This window comes from Sebastes fasciatus, chromosome 14 (assembly GCF_043250625.1).
Source record: "Sebastes fasciatus isolate fSebFas1 chromosome 14, fSebFas1.pri, whole genome shotgun sequence".
NCBI classification, from domain to species: Eukaryota; Metazoa; Chordata; class Actinopteri; order Perciformes; family Sebastidae; genus Sebastes; species Sebastes fasciatus.
In genome coordinates, this window is record NC_133808.1 from 11,302,533 (window position 1) to 11,328,760 (window position 26,228).

Here is a 26,228-nt window from a genome sequence, read left to right on the forward strand (position 1 = left end):
TTTCCTCCAGTCTGTGAAATCTTGCAGATGCCATTAGGAGCACCGGGGGACAATCATATTTTCTCCATTTCTATCCACTGCTGCTTTAAGAGATGTGGGATGAACCCCATGTCCACTGTAGCAAGCTAAATTCTCTCTCTCTTTGCCCTCCATCCTCACAAAGCTGTCTTTCTTTGTTAAATCGAGTATTTTGAAAACATCTCCAGAGTGGATAAATCTGAAATGCTTGGCCTTGTGTTTGTGAACAGGGGGAAAAAACTTTGGAGAACGACGACCTGAGGCTGGTCGGCTGTGTAGCAGTAAAATTACGATCACTTCAAATGTCAAACCAGCCGATAACACAACATGGCTGTCGTCATCAACCTGCATTCATGAGTTCTTTGTTTGTCAGACGGCTTTGCCATCATAAATAAAATACTGATTTGATCGACGTCTTGGTGCAGCAGCACAGGAGTTAACACTACACTACTGCAGCTTCTTGTCAGATGATGTCGCTTTGCAGTCCAGCAAAAGTTGAGCCAGGTTTAACTTTTGCCAGGTGACCCTGCTTTTTTGTTTGTTTGTTTGTTTGTTTCAAATAAAGAGGCCTTTTTTTCAGACAGGGCTAAAGTCCATCTGAACATGTCCTTACTGTAACAAGCAGCATCTTTAAGATGCAAGTGACTCACTATTTTAGTGTCAGAAAACAAAACAATATGTGAAGAAGAACAACATAGTGAGTTTATTAAAACACTGTATGTGTGATCATTGAGAGCAGGGAGGAAAAACTGAACAGAGCTTTAAGACTCAGCAGAGTAACCAGGCTGTCTCTGTCCCACTTCTTGTTGGATGTGACTCACACAACTCAAACAAAAGAGAAGAATTTTAAGCGATTTCCTGTTGGTTAGGCGTTTTAGTGTGGATGAAATCTACTTGAACACTGGTGTGGATTTGCCTCCTTATCACAGTGTTTTCAGATTTAGCCAGTGTGGACGGAGCCTTGGTGGCCTCGTGGTTTAGTGGCTGTGGTCATAGGGGGCAACTCCCAGTTATGAGAGGTAGAGGCTGATTAGAGCAAACAGGCCCAGCAATTCACCTTGATGTTATTAAAGTTTGAAGAACGGCTTTTTAATGTGTTTGCAGAGAGAGAAAGTGGAGTTTTTGCTCTGTGCCGAGCATGAATACACCCACCCTTCTTTCCTTTCTTCTCATCTCACGGACCCTCTTCCTTTTCTTTGCTCTACTCACGTCTTTTGTGCCTGTCTCCAAACTTTTGGATAATTCGACCTTCAAGATGAGCTTTGCTTTTTTAATGCGTCCATATGCGAGTGCTTTGTGAGCTCTGTGTTTGTTTGCGTATGACCGTCTGGTTTAACTCCTACTTTCAGCAGCTGTGGCGAACGCAGCCAGACCTTCCATTTCCAAGTTCCCCTCTCTTTTCCTACTCCTACTCTGCTTCTGTCTGTCTCTCTGTCTGTCTGTCTGTCTGTTGGCTTCTCTCTCTCTTCTCTCCTACACACACATACGCAGGCACATGATGCACACACACACCTCAGGCTTGATATTCATAGCCTCCCTCCTCCTCCTTCACTTGACATGGGAGCCTTAACAGATGTGCCCCAGCCTTGAGCTGCCTCTCCCTCCCACCCTCCTCTCTATTGCCTCGTGCTTCACAGATTCACCTTATCTGTTGGTTTTGAAAAAAAAAAAAAAGTGACATTTAATTTGTATCTCACAGTCTAATTTTGTTATCCATCGGTTTGGGTAAAATGGGATACATACTATACTAAGGTACAAACACAACACCAGTGGTTGTACCAGTATCAATAAGACCAACACCCAGTTGGTTACAGTGTACATTCTGGTCATCTGCATCACCTATACACTCAATTTATAGCAAACTTATATATCTTATATGGGAATATATGTGTGTGTCTATCAATATAACTTTTGGATTTGCTGACATTCCCTTTAGTCAATTGTCCCCTTATTTTGAAAAACCTTTTAAACATTTGCTTTGTTATTATTAATATTGTATATTATATATATAATATATATATTATGAATGAATGAATGAAAGACTTTATTTCGAACATAAAAATAAATAAAAACAGATACAAAATAATAACAAACAAAACAAGAGTAATAGTGTCCGAAAAGGAGTAGGTAGAAGGCAAACTTATATTTCCCTATACCCCTTTCTCACTTCCCCTCTAATAACTCATGTATCATATAGAATGATAATATATTATAATATATAAACTATCCCAGATTTATTTACATCCCAAATTAAATATATGAACAGCATCCCAAGATTATTTACAACCCACATATCCATCCATAGTCAAAAAGTAGATGTAAACCAACCCCTTAACACACAACCCTTATCACAACTCTTCCTCAACCATATACCTCCCAAAAATATCTTTTGTTGTATAGCTTTTTAAAGTGATTTATACGATACGATACAACTCTATTGTCACCAATTATTCATACATAACTCCATTACTAAATTACCATCTGTCCTCTGGATTTACATGTCTTTAGCAGCACATTAATTATTATTTAGCAACAAGATGGACTGATGGACAAAAGCGTTCTTCAGCCTGATGCAGGACAAATGTATAGGGACTCTGAATCGCCTCTTAGAGGGCAGAAGTTGATATTCCCCATTTAAAACATTTAAGGGATCAGAAGAGATGCTTTTGGCAAGCCTGAGCACACCCATCACCCAACCCATTATATTATCAATCAATCAATCAATCAATCAATCAAAATGTATTTGTATAGCCCTTTACAATAACCAAAAGGTACACAAAGTGCTTTACATTAATATCAATCAAGAAATAACAGGAATAAAAAACATAACATATCATAAAATCATAAAAAGGTGCATCATAAAAAGCACAGGAAAAATGTCACCGGGCTACTAGGTATTAAAAGCCAATCTAAATAAAAAAAAGTCTTGAGTTTAGATTTAAAAAGTACTAGGTCAGTGACAGTGCGCATATCAATATTATCCTATTACTTGTGTTTTATTTTCTGCCTTATTTCTGCTGTTAAAGACCTCGCCTATTCCTTGTTTTGGAGCTTCAGCGGAGCTCGTGAGTATGTGTGTGTGTATGTGAGCTTGTGTACGTGAGCTTGTGTGTGTGCGTGTGTATACGTGTGTAAGTGTGTGTGTGTGTGTGTGTGTGTGTGTGTGTGTGTGTGTTTTTCTGTGTGTCTCTGTGTGTGTCTGTGTATGCGTGTCTGTTTTTTTGTGTGTCTCTTTTTGTGTGTGTGTGTGTGTGTGTTTTTCTGTGTGTCTCTGTGTGTGTGCGTGCGCAGCCAGTGCCGTGCGCTCGCTGGAGGCTTATGGTAATTGCGGTCTCCCGACTGGCCTTCTGGGTAGAGAGTCTGCGCGAGTGGGAGTGGAGCGAGTCGCTCGGTCTCGGCAGCGTTCAGTTCATCCATTCAGTGTGTGCGGCAACTCCCCGTACAGCTCCGATCCGCGCGTCCTCGGTTGCTGCGAACCGGGAGGCTGTTCGTCTCTTACGCTCCTCGGGACGAAGAGAAAGCCCACACGGAATAACCTTCAGAGAACCTCCCGAGACACGGAACCCGGTAAACGGAGAGGACATGGAGTGACGGAGAGCGGGAGGAAAAGGAAAGGGGGCTTTTTTTTCCGAGGACGGCGTGCTCCGCTGAAACCCAACATGGCGCTGCTGCGAGGTACGGCCGAGCTGAATTAATTTCTCCTGCGAGTCCTCCGACCGACCTCGCCACCTGTATCCTGCACGGCACGGCACGCATTGGCTCTCTCTCTCTCTACCGGACCATAACGGATTCTCTTTTGTGGATTTCCCCTCTATATACACACATCCTGACGTTTTGTTTTCTGGATCTTTTTGGTAGCTTTCTGGCAACCCAAATGACATTTGCAGCAGCAGAAAAAAGTCCGCTTGAAATATATAGGTTAATGGATGAGAGGAGTTGCCTGGTTAGACAATAAGAATAAGGACCGAGAAGCTTTTTGTTTCGTGACAAGTGGATAACCTGTTAGACACTTTTAGTTGTTGTTTTTTTCTTTGGTTGGGATTGTTCCGTCTCCAGCAGACAGCGGACCGGGCTAGTAGTCTACAGTAGTCTACGTATATACGCACGGATCCTCCTTAGTTAACTTGGGAGAAAAAAAAAAAAGGAAAAAGGCGTGAGTGAGTTGGAGCGAGCGCACGGACGGACGACGTTCTGGAACTATAGCACCAATTAACCAGGTGAGGCAATCAATGACCAAATCCTTAAATGTATTTTTATTTCTCATGTGGATGAGGACAGAAAACGCTGTTTTTTATTTTTGTTTTTTTAAATAGTAGGTTATCACAACATCCAATGTGCTTTTTTAAAAAAAAAAAACGATCCAGTGTTTTTAATACAGTGTTTTTAAATCAAACCCCGTCTCCTTGTGTGGGGCTGAATCCCAGTGTTGTGCGCAGAGGATCGGCCACTTCTAAGAATAGCGCATAGGGTGGTCTTTGTGCGTTTCGGCGGGGCAGTGGCATGTGGTTGATAAATAACACGCACACACACACACACACACACATAATGATCCAACCGTGAGCTTGGCCTTTTTTATTTTTTTATTTACAACTGTCCTGTCAACCAGAGAGGGAGGTGAGGTGAGGAAGAAGAAGGACGTCCCGGAGATTAGCGGACTTGAAAGTGGTGGCGCCGTCTTCCATGGTGGTGAACATTCAGGCTTTTCGCACTCTGCTCAGTGACGAAGTGTGCGAGAGCCTGTGTGGGGCGCGAGGGGGTGGTGGGAGTGTGCGCGTGTGCGTGTTCATGCGCGCACACGGAGCTGCTGCTGCTGCTGCTGCGCTAAACAAGGTTACGGAGGAATCCAGCCTCGCCCTGCTGCCAAACGGTGCTGCTCCGTTTATACACGGTTCAGTTCAGTTGGAGGGCATCCCCGCGGTGTGTGTGCGTGTGTTGATGTGGCTGCTAAATGTGTGTGTTCATGGGGGGAGGTGTGTATGTGGGGCTTTGTTTGGACAGAGTGGACGTTGATCAGTCATCTCATCAGTCCCAAAGGTAGTGTTGGTGTTGGGGAGGTGTGTGTGTGTGTGTTGGAGAGAGAGAGAGACGGGACTGCACCGCTTCACCTTCCTGTCTATAGTTGATGGAAACCGCTCTGGCATGTTGCCACCGCACACACGTTTCATGTCTTGCAGGTGTTCTCCGATATGACTTTGCGCTGCAGTGTGTGTTTGTCTCCCACTCTCTTGCACGCGGTCTCGCTGTGTGACTATAGTCTTTGCGTGTGTTGCGGGGGGGAATATCCTTTTACGCACGGAGGATCTATCTATACAGAGCCACTTATAGGACCTGCAGCTACGAACGATACGCGCTGCTCTCTTGTCGGGAGAAAGTGTCACCCCAACCTCTTTCATAATATTCAAATAGTTCAAAAAGTTGATTTCTTTTTTTTCTTTAAAAGGGACCATGTACAGTTTAAAACATAAATGTCACCATTTGATGCACCGTATACCAGATTATAGTTTTAAACGAATTCACATCTGTAGTCTGATTTTGGCAGGTCAAAACAAAGAAACATACTACAGTCATACAAGAAAGAACATACAAAATGCACAGCTGCACACAATAATAGCACATCACAAAGTAATGCTTGTCAAGTAAAAGCAAGTCATGAAGACCATGGAGTAAAGATCGGTGCGTACAGAGCTGAGCAGCTTTCAACAGACGTTTTAAATTGGTTTTGAAAATGCTTGGATAGCTTGGCGAGCCTTTTACGCATTTAAAAAAAAAAAAAAACTTTGTAATTCGCCTTTTAATCCAATCCAAGCCAATTTCTGCCCATTATCAACTTTTAAAACATTTATTTTTCACTTCTTCCACATCTCTCCCCCACCAGTCTGTGGGCGGCAGCGATCAGTATGAACCACATCTTTATAATAAAGTTGCCGTTTAATTGAAATAAGTGCTGCAAGGCGTGTTGGATGTGTTCCAAAACTTGAATTGTCTGCAGGCTGCGTATATGTATATAGCGCTGCATTTCAACGAGCAACAAAAGCAGCATTTAACCGAGATATTTGTCTCTTCAGGATCAAATCGCTCACATCGCGGGAGTTTTTTTCCTCCTCCCGTGCTGTCCTGCAGCCACACAGGCACTAATTAGGGGACGCTCTCTTAGGACGATCGATGTGCCTCATATTGGCTGGCTCCAGCTCATTGACGAGCTTAGTGAGGGAAGCAGCTACTAAAAAGAAACCACTTCAGCCTCGCGCAGCCAATCCGTGGAGGGTATACAGTAGAAAATCTGCGCGTAACGCACGCGGCTGACGCTCGAGCAGGTCTGGAGAGCAGGACCTCGTGTTGGGACCAGAGCAGAGGGGATTAACTGGTGGGGGTGTGGAGGCTACTTCAGGGGGATTTGATGCAGAATAAAAGCTTAATTGTATTTAAATGCGTGGTCCCCATTGGTTCGGTGAGGTGGGCTTTAATGACCCTTGTCATAGCCTACTTAAAGTTAAATTTGATCCAGTCATTTTTTAAAGAATACATCAAATCTGGAAATATAAAACCAAATATACCAATAAACCATATGGCTAATTATGTACCAAATTGTCCAAATTACATGCTGTTATGATTTGATGAAGCATTGCTCCACTTGTTCCCCTTGCATTTAGTTTGGAAATTTATGCTGAAGTGCGTCTATTTTCTGAAGTGTATAAAGGTTTAGTTGGACTTTTAAGGTTCAGATGGACCTATTTCTGCCACATTTCATCTTGATTGGTCTTGTGAATCTCGCACTAAATGTAAAATGACGCAGCTATACCATTTAGATGAATGTTGTTTGTCCTGCCTTCCCTCTCTGTCTTTAATAACTCCACAGCCTTTTATATAGCTGAAGATAAGCCTTCTTCATGACTCTGCTTTTTTTTTTTTTAAACTGCTATGTCTGATCTTTTTGGTAATATAGCCTGTTCCCCCATGTGGTGCGTGTTGTGGAAGCCTTAAAACAAAATACTTCACATTTTGTGTGGGCCGAGTTTATTTATAGTGCAGCAGGCAGGCCTACGCGTCGGACTGTTTTGCGCATCATTTTTCCACTGTGCGCTGTGAAGTCAGTGTGGGGCTGATCTATTTTCCAGGTGTTGAAACAGAAGAGGGGGAGGGCTGCTTACCATTAGTCCCTTTCACCTCTCACAGCCTGATCAAGGCGGGAATGTTGCGCCCTTTATTATTATTATTATTTATATAGATTGACATACTGATTTCCCTTTCTCTCTCTTTTCATGCGAGAGGAGTTCTTACAAAAGCAGTGTATTTATTGCTCAGGCGCATTGGTTGTCAAAGTAGGGGTCAAGGGTGGTCACCAAACAAAATAGTGTGTGCGCTTATTTCAAGATTCAAGAGTTTTATTTTCCATTTGCACCTAAGTACATTGGAATTCTGAAATGTATTTGATTAGAATTACTTCTAATTGGAGATTTGCAGAAATGGCTTTGATAGTCAAATCACTTTACGCGTATTTAGTCATACAATCCACAGTTGGTCAAGAGTTTTTAAGGATCTGTGCATGTTGACCTGAAGGCATCACCAGCCTCGTGCCTGCTGGGCCACATTGTCATGCTGAGTGATGTGTGACACTGGATGTGTGCTGGAGGGGGTCTGCTGCTGCTGCATTTGTATAGAGGGAAAGCCGCACCACCTCCATCTTAAACCCATTAACCTGCTGTTTGTCCCGCTTTTCTTATCTGCTAATCAATAAAAGGACCACGCGGGGAATATTACGCACGAACAGAGAGCAACGTCAATAAAATCACGGGACCCACTTTTTGCATATCAAACCTTTATTCTAATGTGTTGGACAACAGGCAGGGAAATAAATGTGTAAAAGAAAAAAGAAATGCCCGTGTTCTGTTTAATATCCAGTCGGAGACACGAGGTCTGTCTTATTGTTGTCGCGCTTGTTTTTTTCTTCCTCTCGCTCTCTCGCTCTCTCGCTCTCTCTCGCGCGCCTGGATATAAAACAACAGTCTCGTCGCTGCCGGCGCTGCATGCGCTCGCTGCTGAGGCTCGCGAGGTGCGTGTGAACAAAAAGCGGAGAGGCACGGCAGAGAGGAGAGGAGAGGAGAGATCGGTTTTCCAGGCGCTGCTGCGCTGCTCCCGGAGGAGACGTCACGGTTTGATTGAAGCTATGCTCCGTGCTGGCCTCCCGGGACCTCGCGATGAAACGGGAGAGCTGTCCTCCCTCCCTCCCTCCCTTCCTTCCTCCCTCCAGCCCTCCTCCTCCTCCTCCTCCTCTCTCAGCGCTCCACAAAGCTTTTTGTTTCGACGAGAGGTCTGGAGCGCACGGATCACTTCCCCGCAGAGATGTGCTGTTTCACCGGCACACAGAGGCTGGACATTACGGCCTGAGAAGAACCACCATCTCCCCCATTATTCTCGCCTCTCGTCTGGCACATTAACGCTGATATTTCTGCAGCAGATGTTAGTGTAAGCCCAATTAAAGTTCCTCTCCCTCCTGTATGATGTTTGTTAATCACGTCTCTATAAAAAAAAAAAGCAACATTTGAACTTGGAATAGTTTTGCTGATAGATAGATGCCTTTTGATGTGAATACAGGGACTGTAATTAAAATCTAAATCTCACGGATTTGTATTTAGTTTTACTGACCTCGCTCTGGCCTATCGGGAGATTGATTTAGCAAGCGGAGGAACGATGACACACCTCATCTCCTCTCTCCTCTCCGGAGTCTCTGCAGGCTCAGGCTTGATCCGGTCTCCTCCTCGTTTGTTTTTTTAGATGCCGGCGCCTCGGGCATCTATCTATCTATCCATCTATCTGTCTATCTCTCTATCTCTCTATCTATTATCTATTGTTCTATCTATCTATCATTTTATCGATCTATCTATCTATCGTTCTATCCATCTATCTATCTATCTGACGAAATCCCACAGCCGCTTGGCAGCGCAGCAGGGTGACGGTGACAGTTTATCACAGCAACCGTTCTCAAAGCATGAATCACCACCACCACCACCAGACACCTTTTTAAGTTCATTTTAGTAATACCTTTTATAGGATCTGGACCTATATCATTTCCCCCATATGTCACCCATAACACGTGTGACCTTTAAAAAGCCAGAAATCTAGGCCATGTCAGAGGTCGGTTTACCTCACACTGACTCAGCACCTGTTTAAAACTGACATCATTCATTTAGCCTAATTTACGCACCAGCAATAATTAAGCCTCCTCTTTAAACAGCTATATGGGGAGGGGGGGAGGGGGTTCATTAGGAACATCCAACACATGAAAGCAACGCCACGCATTTCAAAGGAAAGTCAAGAAACCTCCGGTAAACGCGGGCCCACTCATGCATGCGCATCCCCATTACAATCGGGTCCTTTGGAGGCATAAAGGGCCATTTAGTCCCCATTTGGCCCTGGATGAATAGAGCCAGTTGAGCAGCCGCCGTCCGGGTCCTAGTGACAGCACGGGTGGAGAGGATGGGGGGGGGGGGGGGGGGGGGGGCTTACAATGTGGACGTTGTTGACGGCCGTGCTGCCGAGAGGGGGGGGATTGAACCGTGCACCGACCTGCATGCGGCTGTGCAGCGGCCCGGGAGGACGGAGGGGCCCCTTGTTTACAGCTCGGCTGCTAATAATGTGACAGCTGAAGAGACGCCGCCGCCGGCTCCATCCAGCCATCCAGCTCTCTGCGCTCTGCGCTCCACCAGCAGCGCGCTGTCTCTCTCGCTCTCTCTCTGTCTCTCTCTCGCTCTCTGTGTGTCTCTCTCTTTCTACAGCGTTTATCTCCGCTGTCTCTGTTCACTTCTGTTCTATCAGAAACTCCACCGAGAAGCAGACAGTGCGTCTACTTTCCATATATGCACTCCGAGTCTACATTGAGATGATCAATTGGACCATTTGGCACACGTCTGCCCGATGATCAATAACTATTAAAATTGGGCACGCGTTCTCTTCCACGCTCTCTTTCTTTTTTTCTCTTTTTTTCGCTCTCTCTCTCATTCTCTTTTTTTCTCTCTCTCTCTTTCTCTTTCTTTCTCTCTGTCTCTCTCTCATTCTCTCTTTCTCTCTCTCTCTCTCGGCCCTGAGGCTGTGTATTTAGTGTTGTAGTTTTTGGTCCGCGCTCTTTATGTTTTCTCAGATTTTGTTCCCGCTGATTTCTATTTGGTTCACCCACAGTGCACGCAGAATTCCTTTCGTTTTGGGCGCACACATACACACACACGTACACGCACACGCGGTGGTGTGTGCGTGTACGCGCGCCCGCATTTAATCCCTGTTTATGCCCCCCACCCCCGTCGCTGCGGAGATTATCCTGCGTCACACTGCATTTTTTTTCCAGAGTTGAACGGAGCTCTGCGCTCCAGAGAGCTCCAGCCTGGCAAAGCTCCAGGGACAAAAGAGCGAGCGAGCGAGAGAGAGAGGGTGCCTTACCCTCCCGTATAGCACGGAGAGACCCACATTCCCGGTTTCTCCCGTTAGCAGACTCTTATCTGATCACACGAGGTGTTTATGAATGACTGATGGCCCCGGGTTGTTCTTTAAAATATGGATCTAGCTGATCATTTATCAACTTGTAAAGAGAGAAGAAGCTGCTCTACAACCTTTCCAGTGTCCATCGTCCGAAACTCAATCTCTCCCACAACACACACATATATACACATTACCACCGCGGTGCGCACGCAGCCGCTGCGCTGCCTGCCTGCATGGGGGAATAGAGGCCTCAGCCCGGGAGGAAATGATGAGCGGTGCCGGTGCGTGTACCGCGGGTCACCGAGAGTTCAAGTAATTGTCGTCAGAGAAGGAAAGAGGGAGAAGCGAGTTTGTTTTCTTTCCTTCTTTCCCTCTCTTTATCAGTCTGCTCTTGCTCTCTCTGGAAAAAAAGAAGCGGACAATACCGAAATACAAAGTTCTATGAGGTTCCGCTAAAAACACCCGGTGGTTTTGTGTTTAATGGTGCGCGTCGGGGCTCCGCTCCAGCGGTCTGGTTTATAAACGCAGCTCCGACCGCTGAGCTCCCCATCCCCCTCACCCAGCCTGCTGCTGCTGCTGCCGACCGATGTGATGGATTGGACGGCAGTCGGGAGTTGTTTGTTGTGCAAACTATTCTTAGCAGCGGGGATGAGCGTCAACACGCTGACTCCTTTTCCTCCTTTCCTAACTCTCTCCCTTCTTCTTCTCTTCCTTCCCCATCCTTCCACTCATAAGTGACATTTTTATAAGGATTTCCTCCCAGAATATTCTCAAAGCATCTGGTTTACAGGCTATATGTCAGACAACCGACAGGCAGTGATTGGAAACATAGGCGTAAAGCCTCTGGTACGTGTCCACGGGGGCGTTTTTTTATCGCGAGGGGACGCGACATTGGACCCTTGGTGGGTGTGTCACTAGACACAGGCTGTCCCCACCTGATTGGATGAATGCTTTCCCGCCGTGGGCTGCAGCTCCCAGCTTTCAAACCGGAAACAGTATGGAGGCTCATTTGGAAACTTCTTCGGAGAGTCGCATAGGACCTGTGATTTGCATAAAGTACACGAGCCCTCAACTTTATGCAAATGAGGAGCGGGCGTCGTGACGCCTAGTCTCTCGAATCGCGACGCCACGCTACCGGAATGCAATGCGCGGCTGCTTGCATAGACAATGAATGGGGAGCGTGGAAAGCACGGAGCCTGTGGACACGTGCCTTTAGACTTCAGGGTGCGTTGATAAACGCTAACATGCACCTCTCAACCTCCCAAATTAATTTTCAGGTAAAAAAAAAACCTAACAATTGCTGCATCCTCTGCAATGTGTAATAAATCATTGTGAGGCGGCTCCTTCAATCCACATATGGAAGTGTCCTTGGGCAAAGATTCTGAACCCCAAATTTCTCCCGAAGGCTGTAATTATTTAGATGAAATCCTGATGGGCAGGTTGGCACCTTGTGTATCACATATACATGTGTATGAATGCTGAGTGTAAAGCACTTTGGGTGGTCCAAGAAAAGCCCTATATAAATGCAAGTCCATGAAAGTTTTCACTGAGCACTGTGCTATGCACGTGAGATGTAGCTGGTTCTGAGGAGAATCCACACACACACCTCACCCTTAGATAACCCCAAACCCCTCACCCACAGATGGGTGAGGTATATTATGTGTATTGTTGTTTTTTTTTTTACACCTGTGATATCTTTTTGTTTCAATGATTGCCAGCAACACAAACTTTCCAGATGGTTGCCTATAATATTCTGTATAGTGTCCTGTAGTAATTTGATCTGTTGAGGCAGGAGGAGGGTTTGGATCAGACCCAGACAGCCTCAGTAACATGAAAGAATATAGTTGAAATGCAGCTTTCAAACAAGGGCAGCTCTTAAAAAAAAAGTGGTTTTGACCTGAGTGACGACTCTGTGATCACTTAAGTCGCTTCCATTTCTCATTGTTTCGGTGTTGAGATGAGATTTACAATGTATGAAAGTCTTTTTGCACAAAAGTGTAATTAAGTCTAAATGTAATGCTGTGGTTTCATTGGCTAAATTACAAATGCAGTGCATGCATAAAGCAAGTCACAGGTGTCACGAAAAACATAGAATTTTACATCATGCAACAACCTCTTTCAAAATCACATTGACTTCATCATTTTCATCCAACAATATAGAATCAAATATATGAAATACAATCTAAATATGGACAATATTTCCATTCTTTTCCATTAATGAAAAAGGGCCGTCCGGGGGAAATCAAATGTCTGTTCGGGACTCTTAACAACATTATTGTGCACCCATTTCCCTCTGAAGTATGCACAGCATTTAAGAAAAGCATTATCAGGATGGTGATAGTACAGTAGGGCTGTGTTGAATGCCCTTTTTGGGCTTTGAAGCTTCGATGACAGATATTCTGAGGTATTCGAAGCTTCGGGCCAGTGCCGCTGCCACACTACTGTACACACAGCACCTCTACACATAACAAATAGTGATATCTATTTGAGAATAGCTAATAATAATTTATGTTGAATATTAATAATTAATAATCTCTGATGTACATTATTATGACATACTTATATATATATATATATAAAAAGCATTCTAATACTTATTTGGAGATCAATTACCATGGCAACAGTCGAAGCTTCGAAGCATTCGGGTCAGCCCTATACAGCGGCAGATGGAGGGCTTTCTCATGCGTTTTGAGTGAGGCTGAGTTGTATTCCCAGTGGTGCATGCAGTGTGCCATCAAGTACTTGATCCTGACCTTGAGGCCCGGTGGAGCCTCTCATCTTTTCTGGACCAGGCTACTATTAATTTCATGGAAATGACAGGTGCCGCGGCCGCGCACACTACTCCGTCATCAGCGCAGTGTGGGCACTGTTGTGGAGTAATAACAGGCCGTAAGACACCACACTTGTCTTTTTGTTGTAGTGATCTGTACAAGAGAACAGATCGTGTCCTCCCTATGTTGTCTCCCAGCTTTCTTTTTCTCAGGGAAAAGCAACTCAGATGTGGGCCGTGCCTATGCCAAGGACAGATTGATTATAGCGGTGAAGGTTGCGTTTAGGTTAAACGGAAATGTCCTTAAAGGCAGCGTGTCATTGAATATCTGCGTTTGTGTAAGAGGCTTATTTTTTCATTATCATGTTGGTCTCATGGAGCGCAGACTACTCCGTGTGAGAGGAGCTTGTGTGTGTGAGACAGAGAGGTGCATGCGTTGCTCCAGAAAATACAGGAAACGGGACTGATGTGATTTCTCGGTGTCTGTGTGATTTGCATAGACGCATCGCCTACACGTGGCTGTATACGCGCATTCTTATAGCTCCGCTGCACGCACACCGTTTCAGTTCCAGGACATGCGGATGTTGTTGAGGCAGGACTGGCCTTGGGGAGCTGTTGGGGGGATGGGAGCGCTGGGGCAGGGAGGAGCCATGCCGAGGGGCCCCGCAACAGGCTGATTAATGGGCCCCGGGTCACGGCAATAAAAGTGGCGTGCCAGCGGCACGGCAGCGAGGCTCAGAGGCGTTTCTCTGCGATGATCGAGGAGCAGAGTCCCTCTGCTGCTCTCAGCACCGCCGAGCACATCAAGGCTTCACTTTTGCTATTTAAAGGCACTTCTCTCTCCCACCTCATTCCTGTACTCGCTCCCCTATAACCTTGCCCTACTATGCCTTGCAGAAATGTCCACTTCTAACGAGACATCAATTCAAACTTCTTTCCTTCTAAAGGAAAATCTGGCAAGTGGGAGCAATAATTTCACCTTTCCTGTTGTTGTTCTACCTGTTTGAGGATTTTGAAACAGCCTTTTGAATTTAGCCAGAGCACTCTGTTAGTATTAAGATGCCACTTGATTCACTAAATAATTTATGAACACCAAATTTGTTTCTTTTTCCTCACTGGATTGTGACGTCCTTCACTCAGTAATACAGAAACAGATGTCACAGTTCTTAAAAAGTAGATTTTAAGGATGCACCGATCCGACTTTTTCAGTCCCGATACCGAGAGCGATATTTCGGTATCAGCAGATACTGAGTACCGATCTGATACTAGTGTTTAATTAATAAGCTGTATGCCTAACTGTGTGGAAGTGACTGGGATCATTCTTTTATGTGTAAGGCAACAACAGGCCCGACTTAAACATTGCTTTCCTAACTTTGTAAAACAAAATTTGACCAGTAAATACATAGATATAAATTTAATTAATTGTTATTTATTATTAAAATATTTAATTGTACACCAGAAACTTGGTAAAAAATCTTCAAAATGAACAGGAATTACAATTCAAGTGTAAACCTTTTTAATGCAGCAACAAATTGGAAGTACGTCAAGTTTAGAGTGAGGTCTTGATCGATATACAGTATACATCAATAAAAGTCAACATGGTTCACTTTTGACGTGTTTTGCTAATAACAGACAGCACAAATGCATTTGGTTTATCTACTTACCGAAAATTGTATTTAGTCCTGCAAGACCCGCCTTTGTGTCTTTATTCTAGTAAAGTTGTTAAATTCAGCCCCAATCAGCACCCAGCTGCTAAAAGCACAGATTTAATGTTAAAGACCAATTATTACATTTGCCATCTCCTTAAATTTTGCACTGATGAATAAATGATAAAAATCTTCTTGGACTTATTTAATATCTCCTTAACATAAAATAACAGCGCCGTTACGCTTCAGTGCTTCAAATAAATTCAAATGTATACAAAACATCTGCAGATTAAAGGACATTTCACACATGAAGGGATCTTGGATGTTTTTTACTTATTGTAATTTCTCTTCTGATTTAAAAAAAAAATAATTAAAGAAATACCATTTTCACCTCAGTTATCTTTATACCTGTCCTCGATGTTATTCCTTCTCAAACTGAATCGGAGGTTTATGATACATTTTACATAGTTGTCTCTTTCTCTCTCTCGCATACTATTCTTGTGCGTGTGTTCATTGGTGTGAGAGTTTGTTGATCTGTGGCTCTGTGTTGGCGGGCGGTAAATGGTCTCCCACCGAAGTGGTCTCTGATGTATAATCTTCCCTCGCTCCGCTGGCTGAGGCAGCCGAGAGAGTAGGTCAAAGAGGGCACAGAAAAACCAGTGTGTGGGGAACGTGACTGAATAGACGCAGCCCCACAATGCACGTCTAGCCCACAGGGTGGGCAGGATGGGGGTCAGGGGAGGGGGAGAGGAGGATGGGGGGGTGTTGACGGATGGGAGGGGAGGGGAGCCCACACAGTGCTTTCATCTCCACTGACTACTTCAGCGGAGTTGTGTGTGTGAAAGTGAAAGGAAGGCTGACCGTAGCTTGCAATGCTGTTATCCATCTTTTCTTACCTTCTCCCTACTCCCTGTAAGGTCTACGTTGACCCAGAATTGAAAGTATGTTATAATATACTTAATTTCTATATAATTTCTCTTATGGAGATTTTATAAACTGACATTTTTTGCCATGTCAATTTTCAAACAGAACTCTGGTTTGTCGGTCTGTGTGTGTGTGTGTGTGTGGCAGAGCCAAGACACTGACTGCTAACTGTTTGCTCATCTCCACAGGGCAACATCTGTTCGTGATGTCGATGCTGAGACACAAACCAACCTGGAACTAAGACAAGGGAACCACATCACACAAAACATGGCAAGTCCCCGTGCTCGTCCTAAGTACTGTTTACACTCATCTGTCACATTAGTCACTATTATCTGGAAATAAACATTTGGTCCGTTTCACTACGTGCATGCATGCAGCTACGCTAGTACATTAAGCAATCTTTTTTGTGCTCTCTTTAGCAGTAGTTTATAGTTCATCCTTTTTAATGTCATATTTTTCAAATTTTCTGATTTCTGTGATGATAGTCACATTTACTTCTATGGCATCCCTTTTTTGGCTGCAGGTGGATGCAAGGTTGACGCCCCTGGCAGCGATGGGGCTGGACCGAGGCACCCTGATGCATGATGGTCTTCGTCTCCATGGTGGCGTTGTATACCCAGGCATCAGAGCACTGCCGGTGGACAAGAGCCGAGAGACGCCCTCCCACACCCTCACTTATAACAGGGATGGTATCCCAGAGCTCATCTACAAGCCTGATGGCCCTATGGACAGTCGTAAGCCCACTAATGGATACCTGGGCCTCTACAAGGGCACCCCTCCAGGTCTCCACAAACCTGTGATGATTCCTGGAGCTGAAGGTCTAGGCTTGGATCGCAGACTAGGGCCTGGAGACAAGGCATCTGAACTGGGCCTGGCAGGCGCTGGTGGCAGCTACCTCCGCTTGCCGTGGCTCAGCCCCTACCCTGAAGCGAGCATGTATCCCTTCATGGACACATCCAAGTACGCGGCTCTAAACATGTACAAAGCCTCCTTGCTCGGCCAACCCAACCCCTATCTTCCCCAGCACCTGGCCTACCCTTCTCTGTGTGCAGCCCAGGGGGGCAATGTTAACCATGCTTCTGCTGCCGAGAGGCTCTACTATATGCCCCACTATTCTCATTCCCCCATCTCTTCTCCCCTGGTGGCGCCCCCTATGAGGATCCCAGTCACAGTGGCCCCCACATCCCTGGTACACTGCCAGGACAAGGGGCTTGGTGGTGCGCCTCAGTATGCACAGCAGCTTCACCAACCTTCCCCTCACCCTCAACACCATCAGGCTGCTATAGAGAGGGACCGGTCCCCCAGCAGAAGCAGCAGACCAGGCAGACCTCCCTCTAGGAAGGGCCCTAGCAGCAACAATAACACCAGTAGCACTAACACTAGTGGCACCAATAGTGGGAATAATAATAGTCTGCCTGCTGATTCTTCTCCTCATGCATCTTCTCGCCTCCCCCAACCTCCCCCTCCCCCTCCTGCTCTCATTGACAATTCACTGGATTTACAAAGGCCAGTTGCTAGGATAGGACACCCACCCACCTCCTCCACTTCTTCAATATCTGATTCATCCTCATCCACGCAGTCCATTCCTCATCCATTCTCTGTAAGCAGCATGGCATCAGAGCAGCCCTCTCCCGCCCGGCCCAGCCCCCACAAATCTAGGCAAAGAGACGGGGCACCTGAGCACAGAAATGTAGGGGTTGAGAGGAGACCCAGCAGGTCACCCTCCAAACCCAATTTTGAGAGGCCAGCTCACCAACCCCAAGCAACCAAAGACTCAGCAGAGAAGCCCTTGGATTTGTCTGGAAGGATGCTGGAGTTTGGGTTGCCTCCCAACGGATTCCCAGTTAAGATGGACACTATAGCATCAGGCGCACGTTATGGACTGCCCCCTAGCCGAGAGCTCCTAAAGGAAAACCTGTCGCTCTCTCCTTCCTCCCACCCGCACTCTGTGGTCAGCAGCACTTCTTCAAAGGTCCCAGAAAGGCCAGAAATGATCAGCACTTTACACTCCTCTTGGGTTGTACCTAGCCCGTCTCCTTCCCGTACACAGCACACACCAGGCTTGCCCCCCTCCCCAAGGCCTAACACAGACCTGGGCCTTTCACAAGCCAAAGGCTCCTCGCCCTCTGTCATCAAACACAAGGGTCTGGAGAGAGTACTCCCTCAGCAACGTAGCTCATCCTGTCCAAGGATAGGGGAGCCCAACCATAATGTTTCATCCACTCAACACTCCTCTCTGGTCAGCACTAGGGCTCTGTCTCCCAAACCCAATGGTGAGTGGGTCAAACACAGCCCTAACCATTCAGAACATCCGGGCCACCACAGAGAGGGAACAGAGAAGTCCTCCCAGACCACTAAAAGAGGTGAAACAACTCCAGAAGTGTCATCATACAAGAGGCCCTGTTTAGAGAATGGTCACACTCCTGGCCACCTTTACCTTCCTCAAAGTGACGCTTACCTGAACCACAGTTTGGCCTATGCCAATAGATACCTGCACTACCCCATCCCTGACGGCATGGCGCTACACTCCCTGCCAATTGCAGGGAAAGGCCCAGTCTACCCTCACCCAGTATTGCTGGGCAGCAACAGCCTTTACCCAACCCACTTGGCAGCAAAACACCCTTTACCCTACCACAACCTCCCAGCTGGTCCAGGAGGGGAATACCTCACTTATAACTCACAGGAGATGGCTCATCCCCTGATGCAGACTCACTCAGACAAGTTGGCAGAAAGGGGAGATGCAACTTTGAAGCCCCGGTGCCAGGAGAAATCCAGGGGAGCTGTCGAAGAATGCGGGGGCCACAGAGATCACAACTTTGGGAGAGAGATAGGCGAAGGAAGCCAGATTAAGTCTGACAGGGAAGCAGGAGCACAAGGACATGGTGGCAATCAAAGCAAAACCCCCTCTTCCTCTGTAACATCCAGAGAAAAGATTGTCTGCATTGACCTTGTACACTCAGACACAGATATTGAGTCTACCCCAACAGTCCACAAACAGCCCTCTACTGAGACCAGCAGCAAGGTTAACCAAAATGAATGTTGTCATAGTAACCAAAATCTGACAAAGACTAAGTACGAGCCAAAACACCAACACCGCCTTTCCCATCCTTATCCGATCCACTCCGGACTCAGCCCCACCCTGAAGCCCAATCACACTGACAGACAGCCAGAATCTCCCTTTGGGAAACCAAAGGTTCTTCAGGACACGGGCTGTCCTGGGGTGACATCTAGCACATCCCCAACATCTCCAGGGCAGTTCGCCCAAGCAGAGGAGAGCCCGGAGGAACGGAGCCCCAGCCCAGACCCCGAAGACCAAGACCAGAGCACCTTGCGCTGTGCCCGCACATCTGGCGAGCGCAGCTCTGGTAAGGACAAAGGGGACAGAGACAGTCAAGCTTTTCACTTCTCTCAGCACTGCACGGACTTGATGAAGGAGGGGAGCGCATGTGAGGGCGATACTGAAAAGGAAGACAGTATTGTTGACCTAGGGGAGTCTCAAGGAGAAGGGGATTATGACGACGAAGACGAGGATGGCATGACTTCACCTAGAGGCTCTCGTAGATCCAGTCTGGCCAAGAGGATCGCAAACTCCACAGGCTACGTTGGCGACCGCTTTAAATGTGTCACCACCGAGCTGTATGCTGACTCCAGCAAGCTGAGCCGCGAACAGAGAGCCCTGCAGGTAAGGCCATTAACACTTGTGTGTGTGTGTGTGTGTATAATACAGTACAGGGATATATTGGGCTCAAGTTGGTGGCGGGCTGGAGAGAGGTCATTATGACCAATGCTTCTGATGTGCAGACTTTTCAAACATACTTTCAGTTCTAACATCCACGCAGGAATAAAAAAAAAAAACCCAAGGGCCACTGTCTTTATTCCCTTGCTGCAATATTAAGAACTGCCTGTAGAACAAACCCTGCATGAAATTGGCATACTCCGCATTTACAACACAGCTCAGAATCATATTAATGCTGTCATGCTACTGTCCTGGCCATAGGCTTGACCTTCCCCTTAGTTTATCATTGTCTTAGAGAGCTGGTGCAAGGCCAGTTGAGGCCCTCTATCAGGGAGGCTAGTTCAAAGGTTAACCAGGGCTGCCGTCTCTGTATGTTGATTAGTGAGCAGTCATTGTAAAGGTTATTTCTGTGCGTGCGTGTTTTGTGTGTCCGTTACGTGCCTGTCCTTTGTGTGACTGCCTTGGGGCTAAAGCATGTGTTAGTGCTGACTGTGCTATAGAGCCATATACTGTAGTTTCAGAGCATGACTGTGGCAGCCTCACAGTTCACACTGCCTTTGGCTATGCTTAACCCCAAGGTTAGGGGCAGTGGAGGGCTTGCAGTGTGCTTAAAAACCAGCAGCTGCCCTCTTTGGGGTTCCTCTTGCATGCCCCCCCACCCGCCAGTCGCTATCCCCCCCTAACCCTCCTCCCCCTGATGGCCTATGCTGCCCTGCCTGGTTGCTGTCCAAGGTCGTAATTCTCCTCTCCCCATTGGCTAAAAGACCCCTCTCTGCTAACACACATCACATTACATCTATAAACGCACAAGAACAGCAACGTCCCCTACACTTGGCCACCATCCCCCTGTCATTCAGATACACACACAATGAGCTATTCAGCATAGCAACACAAACAAACCCTATGCTATATTATCCTCGGGCTTAGAGGCAGATATCTTAATAGGTTGCACATGTCTGTCTATGTTGTGAACGCGCCCTAGAAAACTGTGGTTTTGTCTGTGTCATGCTTGTCAATGCACAGCTGCAACACAAAGCTATCAAACGCTCTATTTCTGGACATGTAAAAAAACAAACATTGGATGTGGAAGTCTGTTTGAGAGGGGGGGGGGGGGCGGGGGGGAATAAATGAGACCGCTAAAACTGAATTAGTGTTATCAATCATGCTTAAAATGAACGTATTGTTTTGATTCTCTCTTTCAAAATTTGCCATTCATGCAGTTCAGAAATTATTTGATAGTTTTGGTGCAGTGTTAATTGACCTGTTCAGTCACTTTAATTTGATTGTGTTATTTTGTGGGATTGTGGCTGCCTATTGTGTGTAAAGAAACTTGTGGAGAAGCATAACATAAATTAAAAAAAAAGATGAAATGATGGACAGATATATTGAGCCCCCCCATTCTAATTGCTTAGATGGAAGTCATATCACGAGAGGGGAGTAATATAAGTCAACCTGCAGCTAACTGGGAGGTCAGTTCTTTACATTTCTTATCACATCTGCCTCTGATGGGCTCTGTCTCCTTTGTACTCTGTATCGCTGCACACTCCTTTTTCCCTCTCACTCCCTTCTTTCCTCTTTTTCATCTCCTCTCTCTGCCTCAGGGCTTAGATGTATATGTTTCCTAGCCATGTTTATGTTTCAGGAAGGGAGATGCCAGGATTTAAGCCCCAGAGCGCATGGACTCACAGTGGCTGCAGTAGTCTAATCTGTGTCTTGATGCCATGCTTGTGATTTATCTGTCTTACCTTTTTGTCCTGTGTGCGTTTTGTGTGTGTGGGTTTAATTTCTTTGGCATTTTTTCTTTGATTTTTTTAAAGACAATGTGATTTCTGACGCAATTTTTTGCTTCTGTAGCTGTTGAGGCCAGATTGAGGCTTAGAGAGGTGTGTGTGCGGCGTGGGCAGACGATGAGTGGGTTTCATGGGTTTTCTCTGCATTTGTGTGTGTGTGTGTGCGCACAGCGGGCGATGATGCGGTTCTCGGAGCTGGAGCTGAAGGAGAAGGAGGGCGGCGGTGGTGTGTGTGTGTCTGCCTCGGCAGCGGGACGGGAGCTGGCAGACGGCCAGCGCAGAGAGCGAGTGCTGGAACACTGCCAACACACCACCAGGCAGGGAGAGAGGGAGGGTGAGTAACCCAGCACCACACACACACACACACACACACACACAGTCACACAGACTCGTGATGCACGTACACACACACACATGCATCCACTCTGCAAATGAACACTCAGAAAGGAACACACAAACAATAGGTGCGCGTGCACACTCACATGCACTTGCAGCAAATGCTGAGGCAAGACCGGGTCACTCTAAAAAAAGACAAGCGCTTCCACACACAGACTCAACATACACACACACACACATGCGTGCACTCTTACACAAGCGAGGCAGCACAAGCGGGAGAGACGGAGAGGGGGAGTTTTATTTTCAAGAAGTCTTTTGTGCTTATCTGCGCGGAGAGACGATCGAGAGGGAGGGCAAGAGGAGGAGGAGGGCCAGAGATTGCGTGAGTGCGAGAGAGAGAGAGAGAGAGAGAGAGAGGGAGAGTGAAAGCGGGGGGAGAGTTAGTGGGTGAAAGCGGATGGGAGAGCGCAACGGAAAGAGAGAGGGGGGGAGGGAGGGAGGAAGGGGAGAAGGGTTAGTTACGTTGGCTGGGAGCCCAGCTGTGTGTTGGAGCGAGGCCGCGGCTGACGTGTGAGCCTAATTATGGCATGGAGAGAGACAGAGAGAGAGAGAGGGAGTCGAGGAGGGGGTGTGGGGGGAGAGTCACGCTCAGTGTGAGAAGGGCGTGGTGCGGTCATGCCGTGGGGGAGGACAGAGAAAGCGGGGGGGGAGAGAGGGAGAGGGATGGGAGTCGCCGTGTGCAGCGAGTGCTCAGGATGTTTTCTTGCCTCTCCTGGCTGGAAGTGTGCGAGCGGCTGCACTGAACCGTCAGCCCGTTGGCTCGGCTCACATCAGATTAAAAAGTCTTTACCCCATCAAAGTTTTACTGCCTGTCTTTAAAGCAGAATAAAAGCTGGCTGCTGTTTAACTGGCATTCTCCCCTCTGTCAATCCCCCCACCCTGTCTCACCCCCACCCCTTGTTTCCCTGCTCTCTGTCTGTCTGTCTGTCTGGTGTGCGGTCTGTCTGTCTGCATTCTCTCCCCTCTCCCTTTCATCTTCTGTTGCTTATTTTTGTCTCTGCCCCCCCCCCTCTTCCTCCTTCCTCCCTGCCCACGTTTCCATCCATCTGTCTCTGCTTTGCTCAGGTGTCCGGCCGGCGTACGCAAACAACAGAGTTCCAGTCCTCCAGAGGTGCGGGGGCCTGAATGAGCCTTTGTCCCCAGGGCATGGGGCTCGAGAGGGGGCCAGAGGTCCCTGCCAAGGAGGGCTAAACGACGGAGCCAGGAAGGTGAAGAGGGAGTCGGAAGGAGGTTATTGTTTGCCCCCAACTTTGACACCGGCACAAGGGTACCCTGAGGAGAAGGCCAGCCCTGGCTTTGGACCCAGCAGGAAACGCCTCAAGGCTGAACAGGAGGACACGGAGTGGGAGGAAGAGGAGAGGGTGTTCCACCCAGAGAAGAGAGTCAAGATTTCTACGGGTGAGAATTTCTTGAACATGCATTGTCACTGACATGCCACTTCCATTTTCCTCAAATCCCCCCCACTCTCCCTCCTCTGCTTTCTGTGCATCGCTCTAATTCTGCCCGTTCTTTCATCTTCATCCTGTGTTATGCTGAGCGCTGTCTCATCCCTTGTTCTTTTAAGAAAAATACGTTCTATTCCTTTTGTCGCTTCCTCCTTCCCAATCAATTCCACCTTATACTCGCTCCATCACCCCCCCCCCCCCCCACCACACCCCCCTTACCACTCTCTGTCCCATCTTTCGCTCTGTGTGGCAGCCAGCTCAGAGAAGTGTTTAATCCTGCCTTTGAGCGGAGTGCGAGAGAGAAGCGAGGAAGAGGGACAGCCATGCTCTCTCTCTCTCTCTCCCTCTCTCTCTCTTTCAGCTCTGCCGTTCCTCCGCTGCGCTTACCCCACCCTCTTCAAAGCTGCTCTTTTCTTCTCTTTTCATCTCCTTTCTTTTTTCCCTCATCTGTTTGGGTTTCCTTTTTTTTTTTCTGGCATGCCGTATCGTGCTCGCTCTCCCCGGCACTGGCAGACGAGTCAAATACCCGTCCCCCGTGAATTCCAAGGGGGAGAACTCTCCCTCTGCTTCTCCAATCTTTATTGCTTTGTGTCTCCGCCCGATTTCTTGACTTCTCTTCCCCTTTTTTTACTTCTCAATCTGTCTGTTTTGTGTCCCGCTCCCTGCCTCTCTGCATTTGTGTTAAATGTAAGGCTTAGAGGGTTTTTTACAGGCCATAAGATTGTAATGATTAATGGCCTTTGTTCTTTGTGCTCAGTTGTCTGCAGGTCGGTAGGTATGTACATATAATAGTTTAGTGTGCTGCAGGAGGTGAGAGTCTTTGAAAGAGGGAAAACCTTTTATGTGCAGTATGTCAATTCATAGACACTTTAAGCTTGCCCACAATGCATTGCTGAGTTTATCCATTTGGGGTTTTCAACACCTTTCTAGGCAATATTGGGGGCAGTGGTGGCCTAAAGGTTAGAGAAGCGAGCTTGAGACCAGAAGGTTGTCGGTTCCAGTATAAATCTGGGTGGGGAAAGTGAAAAGCAGTGCTTGCCCCTCCCTCATTACCACCACTGAAGTGCCCTTGAGCAAGACACTTAACCCCAACCCCAACTTAACCCCAGCTGTTCAGTGACCAGCAGATCAGACTGTGGTTGTACTGGGCAGCTTCCAGGTGTGAATATGTAACTGTGTGAATGTGATCAGGGCGTTCCTGAAAAAGAGAGCATTGCTCTCAGTGAACCTCCCCCTGAATAAATAAAGGTAAAAAATAAAAATATAGTTGTATATGAGAGATGTCAAGCAATGCAAATTCTGTGTTTATCTGCAGATGAGCGAGAGCAGGCCAGTCCGGATGAAGACGACGACGACGAGGTCCGGAAGCTCAAAGTCTGCATCGAGCTGAAGGGACTGCGACTCAGCAAGCCCGCTGCCGGCGCAGCCTCCCCCGATGGGCCCCTGATCAAACAGGAGAGGGTGTGGCCCCAGCCCCGGTTGGTAGTCCCGGCCCAGAGCATACGGGAACGCAAGATTAGGCCCTTCGAGCCGGAGGACAGAGCCACGGCGCACAGAGCCGAGATCAACAGGAAATGGGGCTGCGAGAAGCTACTTAATGGTAAGAATGAACAAACCGGCGCTGTATCTCTGAGTTCAGCTAGGGTAACGGAAATCTATCTTTGGCTCACGTTTCGCTTTCTTGTCGAGCGGTCTGACTTTGGGGGGATTTCCCGTGAGCCTTCTGGGAGGGGGCAGAGGAAATGAGGTAGAGAATACTTCCTCCTGCCAGAGGAAAGGCTGGGGAATCACAAACAGGACCTGAGGACTAGAAGCTAAAATGCTTGCCCCCGCCCCATGCCCCCCGTGGTTTTGGGCTTTTTGTTCTGCCAGTCTACAGCGGGCTCTGTGAGAATGATGAAAGTGCGAATGAGGGAAGTGGCTGGTGGAGATACGCGTGGGCAGGTGCAGTGTGACTAATGTGTGATCAATGATTTTTCTTTTTTCCCCTCAAGACCAGTTACAGGGAAAGGGAGGGCGGGGAATGTGTGTGTGTGTGTGTGTGTGTGTGTGTGGGTAGCGGGGGGTGTAACTTATTGAAACTAGGGGTTTTCCCTTATTCAAGTGCCCAAGCCGAGACGGAGGGAGGCACAGACGTAGAGTGAATAAAAGAGCAGGAGAGAGATTAAAGGAAGTGAATAAAGCGGGAGATTTTGGTTTTTCTTTCTTGCAGAAACCACTGGCCTTGATTGGCCACTGATTTCTGTCTTTCTTTCTTTTTTTTTGCTTTCACCTTTTTTAGATAACATCACCCTTGCAACAGCCGTGTTTTTACAATGAATGTGGTTATTCCACTGTGCGTCTTGTCAGGGCTGTGGTCTTTCTTTTTTTTTCTTCCTTTTTTTTTCAGGACTCCACTAATCGGATAAAACACATTCGTCTCTGTAAAGAATCTCATATTCTAAAAGGTTTCCTCTGCAACAAGGGGTTAAATAGACAGCGGCTGTATATGTAAGCATCAGCGAGATGTATAATTCCACTTTCCTCCTCATCGGTTTCTCAGCCTAGGACGGATTTTAATGGACTGTTTATTGTAAAGGTTCTATTGTAACACAAATCAGACCTAGACCACATTCCTGAGTAGTTAGAAATGCTTTGCAATGATCCTTAGGAGGAAGCGCGTTTCCATTAAGCTATTAAACAGCATTTTGACATTGTGGTTTCAAGGGCAGGTTTTAATTTTTTCGCGTAAATAGGTATTATAAGAGGCTGAAACTAGACAGTGCCACATTTGTTTAAGGAGATTACTCATAGCAGTGTCCTTGCTGCAGTGAATGAGTGCACAAGTTACTATGGGGGTGTTTTTATATGAGCCTGTGTGTGTGTGTGTGTGTGTGTGTGTGTGTGTGTGTGTGTGTGTGTGTGTGTGTGTGTGTTTTATTTTTTTTAATTATTTTTTTTTCCTGAGCGAGCAAGGCATGCTGCGCTCCCAGACAGCTCTGTGCGCTCATTAATAAACCAACAGAGGGTGAGAGATGGCCTTGCAATACCTTCCCA

At 46.9% G+C, this 26,228-nt stretch overlaps 1 protein-coding gene and 1 long non-coding RNA gene across 4 annotated transcripts in view; one reads left to right on the forward strand and one right to left on the reverse strand.

Moving 5' to 3' along the window:
* bcor (BCL6 corepressor) overlaps positions 1-26,228 on the forward strand; it is a 44,674-nt gene that overhangs the window by 3,608 nt on the left and 14,838 nt on the right. The window contains exons 1-7 of one of the 3 annotated variants that reach the window (XM_074658793.1): positions 3,331-4,235; positions 16,014-16,095; positions 16,349-19,507; positions 20,974-21,030; positions 21,523-21,685; positions 22,813-23,145; positions 24,508-24,792. In XM_074658793.1, coding sequence (XP_074514894.1) covers positions 16,093-16,095; positions 16,349-19,507; positions 20,974-21,030; positions 21,523-21,685; positions 22,813-23,145; positions 24,508-24,792 — 4,000 coding nt within the window. In that variant the 5' untranslated portion in view covers positions 3,331-4,235; positions 16,014-16,092. Of the gene's footprint in view, positions 1-3,330; positions 4,236-16,013; positions 16,096-16,348; positions 19,508-20,973; positions 21,031-21,522; positions 21,686-22,812; positions 23,146-24,507; positions 24,793-26,228 lie in introns of those variants that run through there. The other 2 variants (XM_074658791.1, XM_074658792.1) reach the window with 2 other exon arrangements.
* On the reverse strand, positions 7,976-8,924 carry LOC141782429 (uncharacterized). Its single transcript, XR_012597113.1, has 2 exons — positions 8,662-8,924; positions 7,976-8,535 (listed from the first exon to the last, which is right to left on the reverse strand). It is a non-coding gene; the product is annotated as an uncharacterized LOC141782429 (long non-coding RNA).